Source organism: Myxocyprinus asiaticus, chromosome 2 (genome assembly GCF_019703515.2).
Source record: "Myxocyprinus asiaticus isolate MX2 ecotype Aquarium Trade chromosome 2, UBuf_Myxa_2, whole genome shotgun sequence".
Taxonomy (NCBI): Eukaryota; Metazoa; Chordata; class Actinopteri; order Cypriniformes; family Catostomidae; genus Myxocyprinus; species Myxocyprinus asiaticus.
Window position 1 is genome coordinate 19213612 of NC_059345.1, and position 18399 is coordinate 19232010.

Below are 18399 nucleotides of genomic sequence, written 5' to 3' on the forward strand. Positions count from 1 at the left end.
TCGGACTAGCGTTTATCGTCGAAGGAATGAGCATTACACCGAGGCCTGTACTCTGGAGCGGGATCGTTTCGGAGGTGGAGGGTCCGTCATGGTCTGGGGCGGTGTGCCACAGCATCATCGGACTGAGCTTGTCGTCATTGCAGGCAATCTCAATGCTGTGCATTACTGGGAAGATATTCTCCTCCCTCATGTGGTACCCTTCCTGCAGGCTCATCCTGACATGACCCTCCAGCATGACAGTGCCACCAGCCATACTGCTCGTTCTGTGCGTGATTTCCTGCAAAACAGTAATGTCAGTGTTCTGCCATGGCTAGCGAACAGCCCGGATCTCAATCCCATTGAGCACATCTGGGACCTGTTGAATCGGAGGGTGAGGGCTAGGGCCATTCCCCCCAGAAATGTCTGGGAACTTGCAAGTGCCTTGGTGGAAGAGTGGGGTAACATCTCACAGCAAGAATTGGCAAATCTGGTGCAGTCCATGAGAAGGAGATGCACTGCAGTACTTAATGCAGCTGGTGGCCACACCAGATACTGACTTTTACTTTTGATTTTGACCCCCGCTTTGTTCAGGGACACATTATTCCATTTCTGTTAGTCACATGTCTGTGAAACTTGTTCAGTTTATGTCTTAGTTGTTGAATCTTTTTATGTTCATACAAATATTTACACGTTAAATTTGCTGAAAATAAAAGCAGTTGAAAGTGAGAGGATGTTTCTTTTTTTGCTGAGTTTATATATATATATATATATATATAATATCTCACACTCTCTGCCAAATTGAGCCTGGCCATTGTAAAAAGCCATTCTAAATATGTAAAAAGGAACATTATTACTTTTCAAGTGAAGTGTGTAATTTCTGCACCACTAGAGGCACAAAAAGCTCTCTTCCATTATTCATGCAAACAGATTGTCCTGCCCCAAACTCACGCCATTGTTTGAGCCAGAAGTTGACATGTCGAACTACTCAAACAAACAGAGCAATGATATGAAGGCACCACAGTGCAAGTGTTTACACTCTTCTGGGAAATATGAATGACTTACTTACAGTTGTCTCATGCACTGAGATAAGAGAAAGTATTTTAACATTGGATAAGTTACTTCATTTTTAAAATTGTATGTGATTTTCCCTCTACAGTATACCCCTCTCATATACAGTCTGTATGCAACTGTCCTATCACCTGTAGGTGGACAGTGTTACAGCATTGGAGGAGTTCAGCTCATTTGCTGAGTCTCTGACCTCAGCTCTGCTCACTGATCCGGGCTCCTGGAGGAAGGAAATGACCCAGCTCGTACTTCAGCTTTTGTGTGCCTGTCAGCTCAGTGTGCAACTGGGAGGAGAGCTCATGTCTCTCCTTCACACACTCCACCAGCTAATACCTGCCCATGTGGATGTGAGTGCAAATCATCACAAAGTTATTTTCTAGCTTACTCTCATACTGGTAGTACAGTGAAAAAAGTAAAGGAAACAAAGGAGATCAAGACATATCACAGGCCAAACTGAAATCTGCATCTCCAGGTTGTGTCTTGTTCTTATACGCTGCCTGACCAAAAAATGTTGCCGTTTGGATTTAAATAAGCAGATACTTAAGAGCCTATGATTGGATCATTACTGCAGTGATTAATATGTTTCAGCTGGCAACAATTCGTTTAACCCTAACTGATGCAGTGTGTAGCTTCTCATTTCTTATACAACCTTGTCGGAAGACGTGTCCCGTGGTCGTGGAAAAGATGTTACTGTGTTTCAGAAGGGGCAAATTATTGGCCTGCATTAAGCAAAGAAAACAACTAAGGAGATTGCTGAAATCATTGGAATTGGGTTAAGAACTGTCCAATGCATTATTAAAACCTGGAATGATAGTGGTGAACTGTCAGCTTCACGGAAGAAACATGGTTGGAAAAAATCTTGAATGATTGTGATCGGAGATCACTAAAACGCTTGAAGTCATATCGTAAAAAATTGACAGTAGAACTTGCGGCTATGTTTAATAGTGAAAGTAAGAGCATTTCCACAAGCACAATGCAACAAGAATTTACAGGATTGGGACTAAACAGCTGTGTGGCCACAAGAAAGCCACTTGTTAGTGAGGCTAATCGGATAAAACTATTTCAATTTGCTAGGGAGCATAAAGATTAAACTGTGGAAAAAGTGAACAAGGTCATGTGGTCTGATGAGTCCACATTTACCCTACTCCAATTGGTCAGGTCTAGGCTCCACAACATAATGCGGCAATAAAATGAAGTCAGCTGACTACCTGAATGTACTGAATGACCCGGATATCCCATCAAAGGATTTTTTCTTCCCTGACGGCACGGGCATATTCCAGGACGACAATGCCAAGATTCATCAGGCTCAAATTGTGAAAGAGTGGTTCAGGGGGCATGAGGAATCATTTTCACACATGAATTGGCCACCACAGGGTCCTGACCTTAACCCCATTGAAAATATTTGGGATGTGCTGGAGAAGACTCTACAGAGTGGTTCGACACTCCTGTCATCAATACAAGATCTCGGCCAAAAATGAATGCAACTCTGGACGGAAATGTCACAGATGTTGTGACATTGCATAAGTTTGTTGAAACAATGTCACAAGTTTTCCTAAGTAATCCTTTATAGTAATTTTCATTAAAACCTTTAACTAACATGTTTATATTATATAATGGTTACCAGATCATTAGTTAGTGTTTATTTTAATTCTACTGAATTGTCTGCATTGAACAAAGAACTGAAAACGTAGGAAACGGTAATTCCTGTTCAACCCAATGATTGCGTATTCACATAAATTGTTATTTTAAAAAAAAAAAAAAAGGATCAAGATTATTTGTTTCCCTCAGGTTGTGTTTGTTACAGTTGACATGACCTGAAAAACATTTATGTGATGATCTCATCAAAGCTTCTCCTCTTGTATTTGTAATGGCTTTTCTTATACATATCTCTTTCTTGCCCTAAAGTGATTTTCATCCAGTTTTCTCTCAGAGATTCCATCTGCTTCAGCCCTTGCCTGACTGCTCTTTCTCTCTGTAGGACCTTCCATCTGAGCAAGTGATAATGGGAATCTCCCTACTTCTGCTAAGAGCCTCCACCTCTCAGCAGACTGCCCTCTTAGAGCTCGGTACAAACCCCTCTCCCCATCTAAACACTTCATAATAAAACAGCTAGCTTCATTTCCTTGAAAATGGCAGCATTCTAATAATAGGCAGAAATTGCACAAAATGTGTTGACTTATGTTATTTCATCTTGCTGAGTTTTGTAGCAACTGAAAGATGTGCAAGTAAAACACAAGGAATGAAGAGTTATAAGGCATAATTTTATATAGAAAGCTTGGTCTCAAAGAAAAGCTTTTGTGTCAGAAAGAATTGGTCAGAAAATGACTTGTCAGTGGACTTAATAGCATAGAGATTTCTGTTTTTAATACTACGAGTTAGGGATTTAAACAAACCATAAGTATCAAACTTTGGCACATAAATTGGTCTGCAGTGTTTGTGCTACAGACATGGATGGTACGTCAAATCATGTGGCTTTTTAACGAGGCGTGTGCTTTTTCTTCTCTAAACAATCAGACTTCTGCAGTCATCTGACAATTTGGCCCAGCAGACTATGAAACAGGCAAAAAAAAAAAAAAAAAAAAAAAAAAAACATTTATATAGACTTGCATCGTATGTGGTATCAGATTTGCAAGAAAATGTAGAAATCTAGTTTAAAATTATTAATTATATTAAATTGAATGTCATTATAAATATCATTATCAATTCAATATCATTCATATTGAATTTTGTGGAATAAATTGTCTTTCTACCCTTCTTAGCTGTGAAGATTGTCCCACCTGATATATCACCTCCCTGGGGCATATCTTTGTTGTTAATGCCATTGTTGCAGGTGCTGTCATGCTCCACCCTCATGGAGGCTGTGACAGACATCCAAATACACTTGAAAAACCTTAAAGTGGCCAATTCGCTGTTGCAGACGGTCCAGAGAGAACCCTCCATTCGAAAAGAGGTGACTCATCTAACTGGCAGCCCATTCTCCTGAAAACTACTGTGACCCCAAAAAGCATCTTGACACCTACAGTAATTGACACTTAAAGCTGAAGTATGTCATTTCTGTGCCACTAGCGCCACCGAACGGAATTTCTAAAATAAACAACGTTTTCAAAACTTTCCAAATACGCCCCTCATCTGCAGTTGTTCAAACAGTCAGGTAGTCCCACCTCCAACTCACGGCATTGGTTGAGTAACGTTGTTGGGTGGGGTCTAAGCGGGTGGCTTAAAACAAACACAGGAATTTTTATAGCACCACAGAGACACAGTGTTTACAGTTTTTGAGAAAATTTCCCTTTGAATGACGTGCTTATAGTTGTCTCTGCATATTAAGCGGGGATAGGAGAAAGTATTTTAATACCGAAAAAGTTACATACTTTAGCATTGGAAATTTTTGGATGTTTGAACTGACTTCAGACATCCACTAAAAATATCTTTGACAACAGTTGGTAAAAATAACGAGACAAACGAAAATAGTTCTGAGAAACGTTCTGGCATAATTTGTTTGTTGATGCCATTTGTTTTGTGGTTTTGCTACCTAATGCAATACAAATTATTTTTAAATATGACTTGAGTGTCAAAATAATTTTTTAGGCCACTGTTTATTCAAACAATGGTGAGCATTTATGAAGAGCCCTGTCTTTGCCTGTCTTTACAGAACTCTACACGATTGAGTTTCCTCTCAGCACTTGGTACAGTGAAATTCAGGTGGCCACCAGCACCTTACACCGAATTTCCATGGACTCCATGTCTTCTGTTAAATGGCTTTACTCCCTCCGGTCTTCACTCTCTGTCTGCGAGCACATCCCAGATACTGTTTGTCTCCTGGTCGACCACCTTATAGTCAGCACTCATGGGGACTGCTGCAGATTAGCTATGGACACAGCTGCTGCTATCGCTGAGAGTGATCCTGCAAAGGTAAAGGTCTAAATACAGTCATTGTTTAGTGCTGTATGTCTGTTGTATTGTAATTCTGTAATATTTAGTAGGAGGTGGTGTAGCCAAGTGGTTAAAGATCTGGGCTACCTAGTTACCAAAAGGTTGCAGCTTTGAACCCTGTAAGGGGTTGATCTTAAGTAAGGCATTTAACTCTGTTTGGTCCAAGGGAATTGTCCCTGTAACTTAAAGGGATAGTTCTGCCATCCCAGATGTGTATAACTTTCTTTCTTCTGCTGAACATAAACAAAGATTTTTAGAAGAATATCTCAGCTCTGTAGGTCCATACAATGGAAGTGAATGGTGACGAGACCTTTCAAGCTAAAAAAAATCACATTTAGGCCACATAAATGTAATCCAAAAGACTCCGGTGATTAAATCTGTGTCTTCTGAAGCGGAATTGCTGTAGGTGAGAAACAGATCAATATTTAAGTCCTTTTTTTCTTTTTCACAAGTGAAAGTGGAGAATTATAGTAAAAAATGATTGAAATATTGATCTGTTCTCACACAAAGTGATTGCATCGCTTCAGAAGACATTAAAACACTGGAGTCAGATGGATTACTTTTACTACGACTGTCTATGCTTTTTGGAACTTAAAAGTGCTGATCACCATTCACTTGCATTGTATGGACCTACAAAGCTGAGATATTCTCCTAATAATCTTTGTTTGTGTTCTGCAGAATAAAGAAAGTCATACACATCTGGGATGGCATAAAAGTAAGTAAATTATGAGATAATTTTCATTTTTGGGTGAACTTTAAAGGGAAAGTTAACCCAAAAATTGTAATTCTGTCATCATGTACACCAATCTCAGGTTGTTCCAAAACTTCATAACTTTCATTTTTCCATGGAACACAAAAGGGGATGTTAGGCAGAATGACAAACTCAAGTCACTATTCACTTTCATTAAATGCATAAAAAAATATGAAAGAGAATGGTGACTGAGACTGTCAGTCCCTAACTTTCTGCCTAATTTCTCTTTATACAAATTTGGAATGATATGAGAGTGAATAAATGACAGATTTTTTTATTTTATTCTGGGTGGACTATCCCTTTAAAAGTGTGTTTTTCCTTGAACAACAGGCATTTAAAAACAAAACAAAATTGGAAAAACAATTTCCCCCTCATCTTATGCTTCCATTTAAACCATTATCCAGATGTAAGTGTTACTAGACAACATGCACAGCCTTAGAATCTAGAGCAATAATTACTTTAGCTTAATTCTACATGAAGCCATATCATAGTACAGTTACTGTGACCTGAACTTTCCACTTACATCCTTGGGGCTCACTTGGGCACAAAGTCATTGAGGCAAAAAATATTGGTAAACAAGAAAATCAAATGTACTCTATGACCTGAGGAAAAGAGCTCAACCATGCAGGACTGTTTTAAATGTATAGATGTGCTACTGATTGAGGTTATGGAGATGTATAGAGGTTGAAGACTTTACATTTATATCTTTTGCCCATTGTGAAGTCACAGTGCTAAACACCAGTTACTTGCCAATAAATAACACATTTGATTAATTCTTTTTTAGTTTTCAGACATAGGAGAGAAAGCAAAAGTGTAATTTAAAGAGTGGTGTCATACATATGGTTCCCTAACTGTCACTCACTCGATGTTGTGTCGATGTAGTGACACTAGGGGTCACTCTTGGAAGCCCAAGACACCTCTGGTCTTTGATAAAAGGCCAATGAAAATTGGTGAGTGGTATTTGCATGCCACTCCCTCAGACATACGGGTATAAAAGGAGCTGGTATGCAACCACTCATTCAGATTTTCTCTTCGGAGCCGAACAGTCATGCTCATTGAGCTGAATTTCTACTGTTCGTTCACCTCTGCTGGATCTGACGGCGCATTTCAGCGGCTTCTCCCTCTTCCGCACTGATGCACTGCAGAGAATGCCCCTGGACGCTTCGGCAGAAAAAAGAGAGTATATTTTCTGAAAGAGTTTAATTCTCTAAAAGAGTATATTTCTCTAAAAGAGCGGCACACACGGAACGTCTTTTTAAAGATGCCTTTCCGATTGTGTGTTATTCCTGGTTGCGGTCGTTATCTCTCAACTTCGGATGGTCATGATCGCTGTCATTCGTGTCTAGGCGCGACCCACATGGAGGCAGCGTTCGTGGATGGTTCATGTTCTCACTGCGAGAACATGACCATGGCAACGCTGCGGTCGCGGCTTGCTTTCGTAAGAAAGCAAGCCACCCCAGTGGCTCCCCGCCTCGGTCCTTCTACCTACGGGTATGAGGCCAGCGCGGCTAGCACTGGGGGCGATTTGGGGACCCCAATGGGATTGCCTCCGCCGGGTATCCCCCCATGGACCTCCCATTCCCCAGCATGCTCGTCTGCCCCAGTCGGGCTTCCGGATGAGTCCGCCGGCTCGTCTCATGGCGAGTCTGGCCTCTTGTTCGGCCACCTGGTGTGGACGCCCAAAGCTCCCGTCCAAGCCATGTAGGTTCACGTCGTCCCTGACGGCTAAAGCCTACAGCGCTGCTGGACAAGCCACCTCTGCCCTGCACGCCATGGCTCTCCTGCAGGTCCACCAAGCCAAGGCGCTAAAAGAACTGCACGAGGGTAGTTCCGCCCCAGATCTGATGCAGGAACTGCGCTCGGTGACCGACCTCGCTCTCCGAGCGACGAAGGTCACGGTGCGGTCTCTTGGGCGGACAATGGCCACATTAGTGGTCCAGGAGTGCCATCTTTGACTCAACCTGGTCGAGATGGGTGAAGCCGACATGACACGGTTCCTAGACACCGTCGAGGACTTTGCCAAGCAGTTCTCGACAGTGAAGCAGCAGACGGAGGCCATCCGGCATATCCTGCCCCGGCGCGGCTCAAGATCCCGCACCCCATCTGCTCGTTGCCCCTGTGGTGACTGCACCAGCTCCTCCGCAGCCCGCCCCTTCGGCCCGGCCCTGGCGTGGAGCCCACCACAGGAAGCAGACGCCACCCGTCTCACAGTCTGCCGCTAAGAACCCACGGAGGTCGTCAAAGCACCCCTGAGACGGGCGAACCAGGGTCGAAGAAACCCACTCACCTGGAGCTGGTAAGAAGACCACTCCATCCCCTGGTGGAGGGCCGGGTGGAGAATCTTTTTTTGCCTTTTTGTTTGATTTCAAAGCATGCCCAAGTGGCTGCGGTACCCAACAGTTCAGCAAAAGAGTGGTTTCCTTCTTCCCTGGGTCACATACCCAGTGTGCATGGTCGTCATCACGACTATCGTCCACGGGTTTTTCCTTGCAGGATTGGCGCTCCAGCGGTGGTCTTCCCGCCCCTGAGTGCCCAGCTGTGGCACACAGCTGCCCCCGATGTGACAGTCTCCACAGGTTACGAGGACAGGCCTCTTCCTCCCCTGTCCCAGGCTGTTCCGGGGTGGTCACAAGGAGCCAGGTAATTGCTTTGATGTCCCTAGACTCAGCACGACCACGACGTGGTGTGGCACCTCGAGCTCCGCCCCGCCGTGAGGCCCCACCTGCTGCTACGTCCAACGACTTTGTCCCCTTGGTCCCCCTTGCGGGGAACTTGGATGCATGGCTTGCACTTTCCAATCCATCGCGATGGCTGGTCCGGACCGTCCGACTTGGCTACACGATTCAGTTCGCCAGGTGCCTGCCCAGGTTCAGCGGTATCCACTTCACCTTGGTGAAGAACGAAAACGATGCTACCTTGCACGCGGAGACCGCTACCCTCCTATGGAAGGGCGCGATAGAAACTGTCCCTCCGGCCGAGATGAAGAAGGGGTTTAACAGCCCCTACTTCATTGTACCAAAAAAAGGCGGTGTGTTGCGGCCAATCTTGGACCTGCGAGTACTGAACCAGGCTTAACACAGACTCCCGTTCAAGATGCTGACACAAAAACGCATTCTGGCGAGTGTCCGGCATCAAGATTGGTTTGCGGCGGTAGACCTGAAGGACGCGTACTTCCACGTCTCTATCCTACCTCGACACAGACCCTTCCTGCGGTTTGCATTCGAGGGTCAGGCGTATCAGTACAAGGTCCTCCCTTTCGGCCTGTCCCTGTCTCCTCGTGTCTTCACGAAGGTCGCAGAGGCAGCCCTTGCCCCATGGAGTGGCATTCGCAATCTCAACTATCTTGACGACTGGCTAATCCTAGCTCACTCTCGGGACATATTGTGAGCACACAGGGACTTGGTGCTCTCACAGCTCAGCTGACTAGGGCTTCGGGTCAACTGGGAAAAGAGCAAGCTCCTCCCGGTTCAGAGCATCACTTTCCTCGGTTTGGAGTTGGACTCTTTGACAGCTTTGTTTGAAGGCGTTCAAACAGAAAACAGCGGTTCCACTGAAACTTTATCAGAGGCTCCTGGGGCATATGGCATCCTCAGCGGTAGCCACCCCACTCGGGTTGATGCATATGAGACCGCTTCAGCACTGGCTTCAGACTCGAGTCCCGAGATGGGCATGGCGCCGCGGGACACATCGCGTGGTCATCACGCCAGTCTGTCACCTTCTTTTCAGCCCTTGGACCAACCTCTCATTTCTACGGGCAGGTGTTCCCCTAGAACTGGTCTCCAGGTACGTCGTGGTCACGACAGATGACTCCAAAATGGGCTGGGGTGCTGTTTGCAACTGCATTGGCACATCAACTGCCTCGAGTTGTTGGCAATTCTGCTCACCCTGCAGAGGTTCTGGCCGTTGATCCAGGGCAAGCACATGTTAGTTCGGACAGACAACACGGCAACGGTAGCATATGTCAACCACCAAGGTGGTCTGCGCTCTCATTGTATGTCACAACTCGCCCGCCGTCTCCTCTTCTGGAGTCAGCATCACTTCACTTCAAGTCGCTGTGAGCCACTCACATCCCAGGCAACATCAACACTACAGCGGACGCGATGTCACGGCAGGTTACCCTCAGGGGAGAGTGGAGACTCCACCCTCAGGTGGTCCAGCTGATTTGGAGTCGATTCGGACAGGCACAGGTGGACCTGTTCGCCTCCCAAGAATCCTCCCACTGCCCGCTCTGGTACGCCCTGACTGAGGCCCCCCTCGGCATAGACACACTGACACACAGCTGGCCCCCTGGCCTGCGCAAGTATGCGTTTCCCCCAGTAAGCCTACTTGCACAGACCCTGTGCAAGGTCAGGAAGGGTGAGGAGCAGGTCATCCTGGTAGCACCCTACTGGACCTCTGGAAACTCCATGTCTGGCCCCTGGATGGGATGCGGAAGACCTAAGCGGTCTACCAGCCGTGGTGGTAGACACGATCACTCAGGCTAGGGCCCCCTCTATGAGGCGCCTGTATGCCTTTAAGTGGCATCTGTTTGCTAAGTGGTGTTCTTCCCAACAGGAAGACCCCCAGAGATGCGCAGTCGGATCAGTGCTTTCCTTCCTGCAGGAGAGGTTGGAAGGGTGGCTGTCTCCTTCCACCTTGAAGGTGTATGTTGCCGCCATAGCAGCACACCATGACACAGTCGACTGTAAGTCCTTAGGGAAGCACGACCTGATCATCAGGTTCCTGAGAGGCGCCAGGTGGCTGAATCCCTCCAGACCGTGCCTCGTTCCCTCATGGATCTCTGTAGTTCTTCAGGGTCTACAGAGAGCCCTCTTTGAGCCTTTGCAGTCAGCTGAGCTTAAGGCACTCTCCTTGAAGACTGCCCTCCTGACTGCACTCACTTCCATCAAGAGGGTAGGAGACCTGCAAGCGTTCTCTGTCAGCGAAACATGCCTGGAGTTCGGTCCGGGCTACTCTCACGTGATCCTGAGACCCTGACCGGGCTATGTGCCCAAGTTTCCCACGACCCCTTTTAGGGATCAGGTGGTGAACCTGTGAGAGCTGCCCCAGGAGGAGGCAGACCCAGCCCTGTCATTGCTGTGTCTGGTGCTTGCTTTACGCATCTATTTGGATTGCATGCAGAGCTTTAGAATCTCTAAGCAGCTCTTTCTACCAGGGGTGTAGCGGCCTCCTGGGCCCTGGCCAGGGGTGCCTCTCTAAAAGACATTTGCAGAGCAGCAGGCTGGGCAACACCCAACACCTTTGCAAGGTTCTACAACCTCCGGGTGGAACCGGTTTCATCCCAGGTAGTGGCACGCAATACAAGTGGATAAGCCCGGGATAGCCGGCCGGGTGTATCGCTTGCACATAGCGCCTTCCACCTCTTTTGAGCTGAAGACGTTCACCATTAATTCCCAGTAGAGTTCACAAACTATGTAACCCTGGTTGACTTCCTCCGAGCCCTGTGGAAGTCGAGTTTTCGGAGAGACTCACTGCCGGCCCAGTACACATGCTAACTAAGTGCCCTGTTCTGGGGCAGGTGCTCTGCATGTAGCGGTTCCCTGTAATGTAACCCCATGCGATGTATATCTTCCGCTAATTCGTTTCCCTGTTGGCAAACTGCGTCTTCCTTGGGCAGAGCCCCTCTGCCCCAGTCTCTATGTTTGTAGTAACTCCTCCCCCATTGGGTAAGATCTACCTTGAGACTCTCCACATGGTCATCAAGACCATGTGACGTATATTTTTCCACATAAATATCCCCCCCTCTTTGGGCAAGGTGTGGTCTCCGCGGTGTCCTCCCCTTGGGAGGGACACCCCCCCAACTAGACCTGGCGGCCCAGTCGGATAATCCCCCTTCTTTTTTAGGGAGTGGAAAAAAAGAAGGGGAAAAGAGGCCACGACTGGGTTAGCCTGTCTCTATCTCTTGGGTAGTCGACTTGTCCCCAAAAAGGGCCGTTTGACACTCATAACTATGTTGGGGGAGGTTACGTGTTGGCCTGGTGTGCTGGCTATGAGACACACAGTGGTCTGCCCGTCACACACCGCCAGTTCACGTAACACTGTTCAGCCAGTTGTGGCATTTCGTATAGGGACCCCTAGTGTCACTACATCGACACAACGTCTAGTGAGTGACAGATAGGTAACGTCCTGGTTACTTGCGTAACCTCTGTTCCCTGATGGAGGGAACGAGATGTTGTGTCCCTCCTGCCACAACGCTGAACTACTCGCTGAAATGGCCGGACCTTGTCTCGGCTCCTCAGCATAAAACCTGAATGAGTGGTTGCATACCAGCTCCTTTTATACCCGTATGTCCAGGGGAGTGGCATGCAAATACCACTCGCCAATTTTCATTGGCCTTTTATCAAAGACCAGAGATGTCTCAGGCTCCCAAGAGTGACCCCTAGTGTCACTACATTGACACAACGTCTCGTTCCCTCCATCAGGGAACGGAGGTTATGCAAGTAACCATGACGTTTCCAATCTTCCTCGTCTTCAGTCTTGCTTAGTCATTTTTTTTAGATAATATTCTTACAGTGCATTTTTAAATCCATCCTTAGGAAAAAAACAACACATCCTTCCACTGTTTAAAATGAGCCCATATTACTTCCCCTCCCCTCATAATTTGAAACATGTCTCTGAAAAGTCCTTCTCAGTAACTTTACATCCAAACAATACAAATGTATGCAACTTATATAAGACTTGCATAATAATTAATAACACTAATAAACATGGAAATTTAGTCTACAAAACTATATACATCGTCTGTCAATGGCTATGACAGCAAGTGTGTCAATGATGTTCTGGTCACCATATGCCCCCATCAGAGGCCCTGGCTAAATGTTAATGGTTAATTTATCACCGCTCAAAGTGGTGTTCAGATCTGGCAACAGACCAGGATCAATCTCTCCACCGGCACTAAAAGAGCGAAGGCCTCAATTGCCCTGAAGGCACAGCACCCATTCACTAACTGTGATTCACACAACAATGGGTCTCATTCACTAATAATTGCGTACAAGTGTTCTTCACAACACGGATTCACAACAGGTGCGTGTGTACATAAACTTGTACTTACCCTTCGTTCTAATGTTGATGTATTTGTAAAATTCTAAATGAGAGAGCACATGCTCACAGTTAATAATTGGAGTAGTACATGCCCAGACATTTTCCGCACAACCTCTCCTGTTCAGCCATTATTCACTTTCTGAAAATGTGTCCTTCTACTCTATTAAAGGAATAGTTCATCCAGAATTGAAAATTCTCTCATAATTTACTCACCTTTATGCCATCCCAAATGTGTATGACTTTCTTTCTTCAACAGAACACAAATGAAGATTTTTTGAAGAATATTTCAGCTCCGTAGGTCTATACAATGCAAGTGAATGAGTGCCAACATTGTGAAGATCCAAAATTCACATAAGTCAGAATAAAAGTAATCCATATGTCTCCAGTGGTTTAATCAATGTCTTCAGAAGTGATATAATAGGTGTGGGTGAGAAACACATCAATGTTTGTCCATTTGTACTATAAATTCTCCTCCCTGTTCAGCCAATCTCCACTTTCACATTCTTCTTGTGTTTTTGGTGATTCACATTCTTCTTGCATACATTTACATTTATGCATTTGGCTGACGCTTTTATCCAAAGTGACTTACAGTGCCCTGATTACAGGGACAATCCCCCTGGAGCAATCTGGAGTTAAGTGCCTTGCTCAAGGACACAATGGTGTTGGCTGTGGGGATTGAACCAACAACCTTCTGCTTACCAGTTCAGTGCTTTAGTCCACTACACCACCACCACTCCATATGCCCCCTACTGAGCAGGGAGAAGAATTTCATATCGCTTATATGATAAAAATTTAACTACTGGAGTCATATGGATTACTTTTATGCTCCTTTATGTGCTTTTTGGAGTGTCAAAATTTTGGCACCCATTCACTTGAATTGTGAGAACCTACAGAGCTAAGATATTTTTATAGAAGCCGTAATTTTTGTTCTGCAGAAGAAAGAAAGTCATATGCATCTGGGATGGCATGAGGGTGAGTAAATAATGACAGAATTTTTCTTTAAGATGCACTTTCTCCTCAGAGCATATGAAGCCAAGTGTGTCACACAATGAACACCTTTGAAATAGGCCTACACTACATGTGAATGGCTCGAGCTGTACTGTATCATTGTTGTTACTCTAAAATGAGTAAAACTTATTATAGGGTTAGTTGTATTCAGTTTCTAATAACAATATACTGTATATAAACAGTATATATAGAATTTTGGCTTAACACATTCCATATTTCTAACACCCTGTCTACACCGGACGTGAGCATTTCGTCGTGTCAAAGGCAGGTCACTCCCCTTATAATCACTGATTTCTCTTGAAAATAAAGTAGTAAGTACTGTAGGTTATTTACCCATTAAACCATTGCTCAAGACTAACCTTGAGCTTATAGCTGATTGGTCCATGTTAATTAGTTAATTAATGAATGTTAAAGGATGTTTGCATGAAAAAATTTGCACATAGGTTTTACGCACAAATGCCAGTGTCATATGGGTTTGAAATTACATGAGAGTGAGTAAAGAATTATGAATTTTTATTTCTGAGTGAACAATTTCTTTGTTGTTATTTGCTGAAAATTTCCCCCTCCACTGTAGCTCTCAAATCACATTCACGCTTGCATACATTCAAACTTGGTGTGGCACAATCAATCACTATTCAAAAACCAATGTGTTTGACATCACTGACACCAAACCTGCCACGAAAAATGTTCTAGAGAGTGTCAGAGAGTGTCAGCCAAATAAATCAAAATAGTAATTATGTTGTAAATGCATCAAGAAATGCAGCACACCAACTTGTCATCCTCCTTGTCCAGGCTGCTGTTACCTTATGCTTCCAATCAGCCACTATCATCAGTGCCAATGTGATGTGTGCCAAAGTGTGTCACAGTGGTTATTTCTCCATTGCACTAACTCCAGTTATGTCGTGCTCTGAGATGCATGTCATGGCTCTAATTAAAAGTCACAACTCCAACCACTTGAAGCCCCACCAGTCTGCTCTAAAGAAAACAACACTTCTGCAGAACACCAGGCCAAATCAACAAGACTACAGAACAGAAACTGTTAGAATACCAAACCCCATCTGACAAAAATAAGCAGTATTGTTCTTTCTAGTAAACCATTAACCCTTATTTTATATTCTGTTTTTAATGCTGTCATATTTTAATTTGTTGTCCTTTAACTATGTTGAATCTTTGTATACTGCCTTTCAAAACTAATATCTTTTTTTATTAATTTTTTTTATGTTGCACCATAGTTCTGGATATTTCTTTTTATTATTATTGTCAATATAGTTAAATTAAATAATTTATTTGAAAAAGAGAAACTGTTTATGAAATAGTACATCTGTAATAGTTAAGTATATTTTTTACATTTTCTGAAGAAAAGGTGAGTGATGCCTGCCTGTCTAATTTTGCCATTTTTTTAATCATTTGACAGGCAAAAATCATTTGTCTGATCCCTTAGAAAAGTAATACCACACCTTTTCTCAACAAGTCGCATATTTGAGGTACCATTCATGTCTGTGGCACATACAGGACAAGTTTTATTCTTGCGGTTAAGGGTTTGTATAGATCCCTATTACCGGAAAATTCTGGGTTCTAAACAAGTTAAGCTCAGTCAACAGCATTTGTGGCATAATGTTGATAACCATAAAAAAATATTTAGAGTTTTCAGCATTATGTTGTCATGGCATCGACGTTGCTAAATTGGATATAGCTTTACACAGAAAAGGTTAGTAAGTGATTTTATCACAGTAAAAACATATTAACATGCATATTGTTTACGTCTAGTGGCTATACTTTTGAAACTGAATATTTTAATGTTTACAAATTGGCCCCATTCACTTCCACTGAATGTGCCTCACTGTAACCCATATTTTTTTTTTTTTTAAAGAAAAGGAGGGATGAGTTGAAATTTATATTGTTATAAACAACATTATGCCACAAATGCTGTAGATTGTGCTTAACTTGTTTTGGAACTGGAAAAATTCTTTAAGTACATGTATTAGAGAACTTAAAAATCTCTTATTTGATACATTTGCTTCTCTTTCCATATTTTCTTGTTTCTAATATGATCTATTTATAACCGATCTTTTTTTAAATTTTCTTATCATTGTCCAAACTTTTTGTGTTTTCCATCAGACTCAATCACATTGCATTTTACCACCCTTTTATCTCCACTCATTAAGGATGTTAATTGGCTTAATCTGGGGGTCAGAGGTTGTGCTGGTTACAGGTGGCCATGCCTCCCCTCTCGGCCTTTCAGCAAAGGGTGCATGATGGGGACACTGAGGGGTTAATCTCCAATTAGAGGTTAGAACAACTGCCATGGTTTCCCTTCTCTAAGGGTTAAAAATCTGTTCAATGGAGGGAAAGACCTGCTATTCCGGTTAGTGGGGATCTATTAGGGAGTGGCTCATCTGGGGAATTGTTTTACAAATCCCACAGATTAATTAGACGAGACAGTATGCTTGAAGTAGTTTTTGTTTTTGTATTTCTATCTTTTGCTTTTTTATGTAGTAAAATCTATGGTAACACTTTACAATTAGGTTGTATTTGTTAACATTAGTTAACATGATCTTACAATGAACAATACTTTCACAGCACTTAATCTGGGTCAATATTAATTTTAACATATACTAATAAAATTAGAAGTTAACATTAGTTAATGCATTATGAACTGACATGAACTAATGTTGAACAGCTGTGTTTCTATAATTTAATATTAACATTTAGCAAGATTAATACATACTGTTGTTCATATTGTTCATTGTTAGTGCATGATACCTAATACATTTACTAATGTTAATGAATAGAACTTTATTGTAAAGTGTTATCAAATTAGACTTCTTATTCTCATTGCTATGTATCCCTCTTGAGAAATTAAGATGCTTGAGATGCTCAAGATGGCGCCGAGTATGGCTGCTGCGTTGCGAGCTCCGACACAACATAGTAATGTTTTGTTTGTTTTGTTCACAATTCTTATGTTTTTTGTATTGGATGTTGTCTGCCTTATTGTCTACGACAGACAAACACTTTTGGACATTGGTTCAGCAATTTCACACCGTAAACCGGACTTCAACTTCCTCAATGCCGACCCGCTGTTTATAAACATGCAAGTAGAGCCCTTTGTCTGGGCAGCACGGCCGCGGAAAAGCAGGAGGAAAAGGGGAAACAGAGCCGGCGTTCTCATCAGAGTAAGACGCCACACAAATCGAACCCCCGCTACCCAGTATTCTACTGGCAAATGTTCAGTCTCTGGATAAAAAGCTCTGCGAGCTGAAAACGCGGATCTCTTTCCAACGAGAGACGAGGGACTGCTGCATTATCTGCCTTATGGAAACTTGGATGTCTGCGGAGATTCCAGACTCAGCCATTGAACCCGCGGGATTCTCCGTGCACCGAGTGGACAGAGCGAAAGACCTCTCAGGTAAAAGCAGAGGTGGTGGTGTATGTTTTATGATCAACAAATCCTGGTGTGATCAGAGGAACGTACATTCTATCAAGTCTTTCTGCTCTCCTGATCTGGAATTTCTCATGCTTCTGTGTCAACCATTCTGGCTACCGAGGGAATTCACAGCGGTCATTATCACTGCTGTGTACATTCCCCCACAAGCCGACACAGACCGGGCACTCAAGGAACTGTTTGGGATGATAAGTGAGCAGGAAACCACGCACCCTGAGGCCGCGTTCATTGTGACCGGGGACTTTAATAAAGCCAGTTTAAAATCAGTCGCACCAAAATACCACCAGCACATTAGTTTCAACACACGAGGGGACCGGGTTTTGGACCATTGCTACTCTCCGTTCCGGGATGGCTACAAATTCCTCCCCCGCCCAACATTTGGCAAATCGGACCACTCTTCCATTCTGCTTCTGCCCGCTAACAGGCAGAAACTGAAACAGGAAGCACCCGCCCTCAGAACGATCCAGTGCTGGTCGGAACAATCAGATTCTACGCTACAAGACTGTTTTGATCACACGGACTGGGAGATGTTCTGGTCCGCCTCTGATGACGACATCGAGGTTTACGCTGATAGCATAATGTGTTTCATCACAAAGTGCGTAGAGGACATTGTTCCGACCAGAACAATACGGATCTATCCGAATCAGAAACCATGGATAAATAATGATGTCCTCGCGGCACTTAATGTGCGGACCTCCGCTTTTAATTCCGGGAACGCGGAGGAGCATAAACAAGCCAGAACCGCAAAACGCCAGTACAGGAGCAAGATTGAAGGACAGTTTAACACCACCAACTCTAGAAGCATGTGGCAGGGAATTAACATCATCACGGACTTTAAAGGGAATAAAAACTCCGCCATGAACACCGCTGCCTCTCTCCCGGATGAGCTAAATACTTTTTATGCTCATTTTGAGGGAAATAACACTGCCCTCGCGGAGAGAGCTCTCGCGGCCGAAGCTACAGAGGTTAGTTCACTCTCCGTCTCTGTAGCGGATGTAACCCGATCCTTCCGATGGGTGAATATCCGCAAAGCTGCGGGCCCAGACGGCATTCCGGGCCGCGTCATCAGAGCGTGCGCGAACCAGCTGGCTGGTGTTTTTACGGACATTTTCAATCTTTCCCTCTCTTTGTCTGTAGTCCCCACATGCTTTAAAACATCCACAATCTGCTCTGTGCTGCCTCT

The 18399-nt window shown here is 44.1% G+C and overlaps 1 protein-coding gene across 1 annotated transcript in view; it reads left to right on the forward strand.

Annotated features, from left to right (window-relative positions):
* Window positions 1–1160: 1160 nt before the first annotated feature.
* The window catches only part of focad (focadhesin), a 99414-nt gene continuing 82175 nt past the window's right edge, over window positions 1161–18399 (forward strand). Inside the window, 4 exon segments of the mRNA XM_051654093.1 lie at window positions 1161–1391; window positions 3023–3110; window positions 3804–4010; window positions 4694–4953. Coding sequence (XP_051510053.1) covers window positions 1161–1391; window positions 3023–3110; window positions 3804–4010; window positions 4694–4953 — 786 coding nt within the window.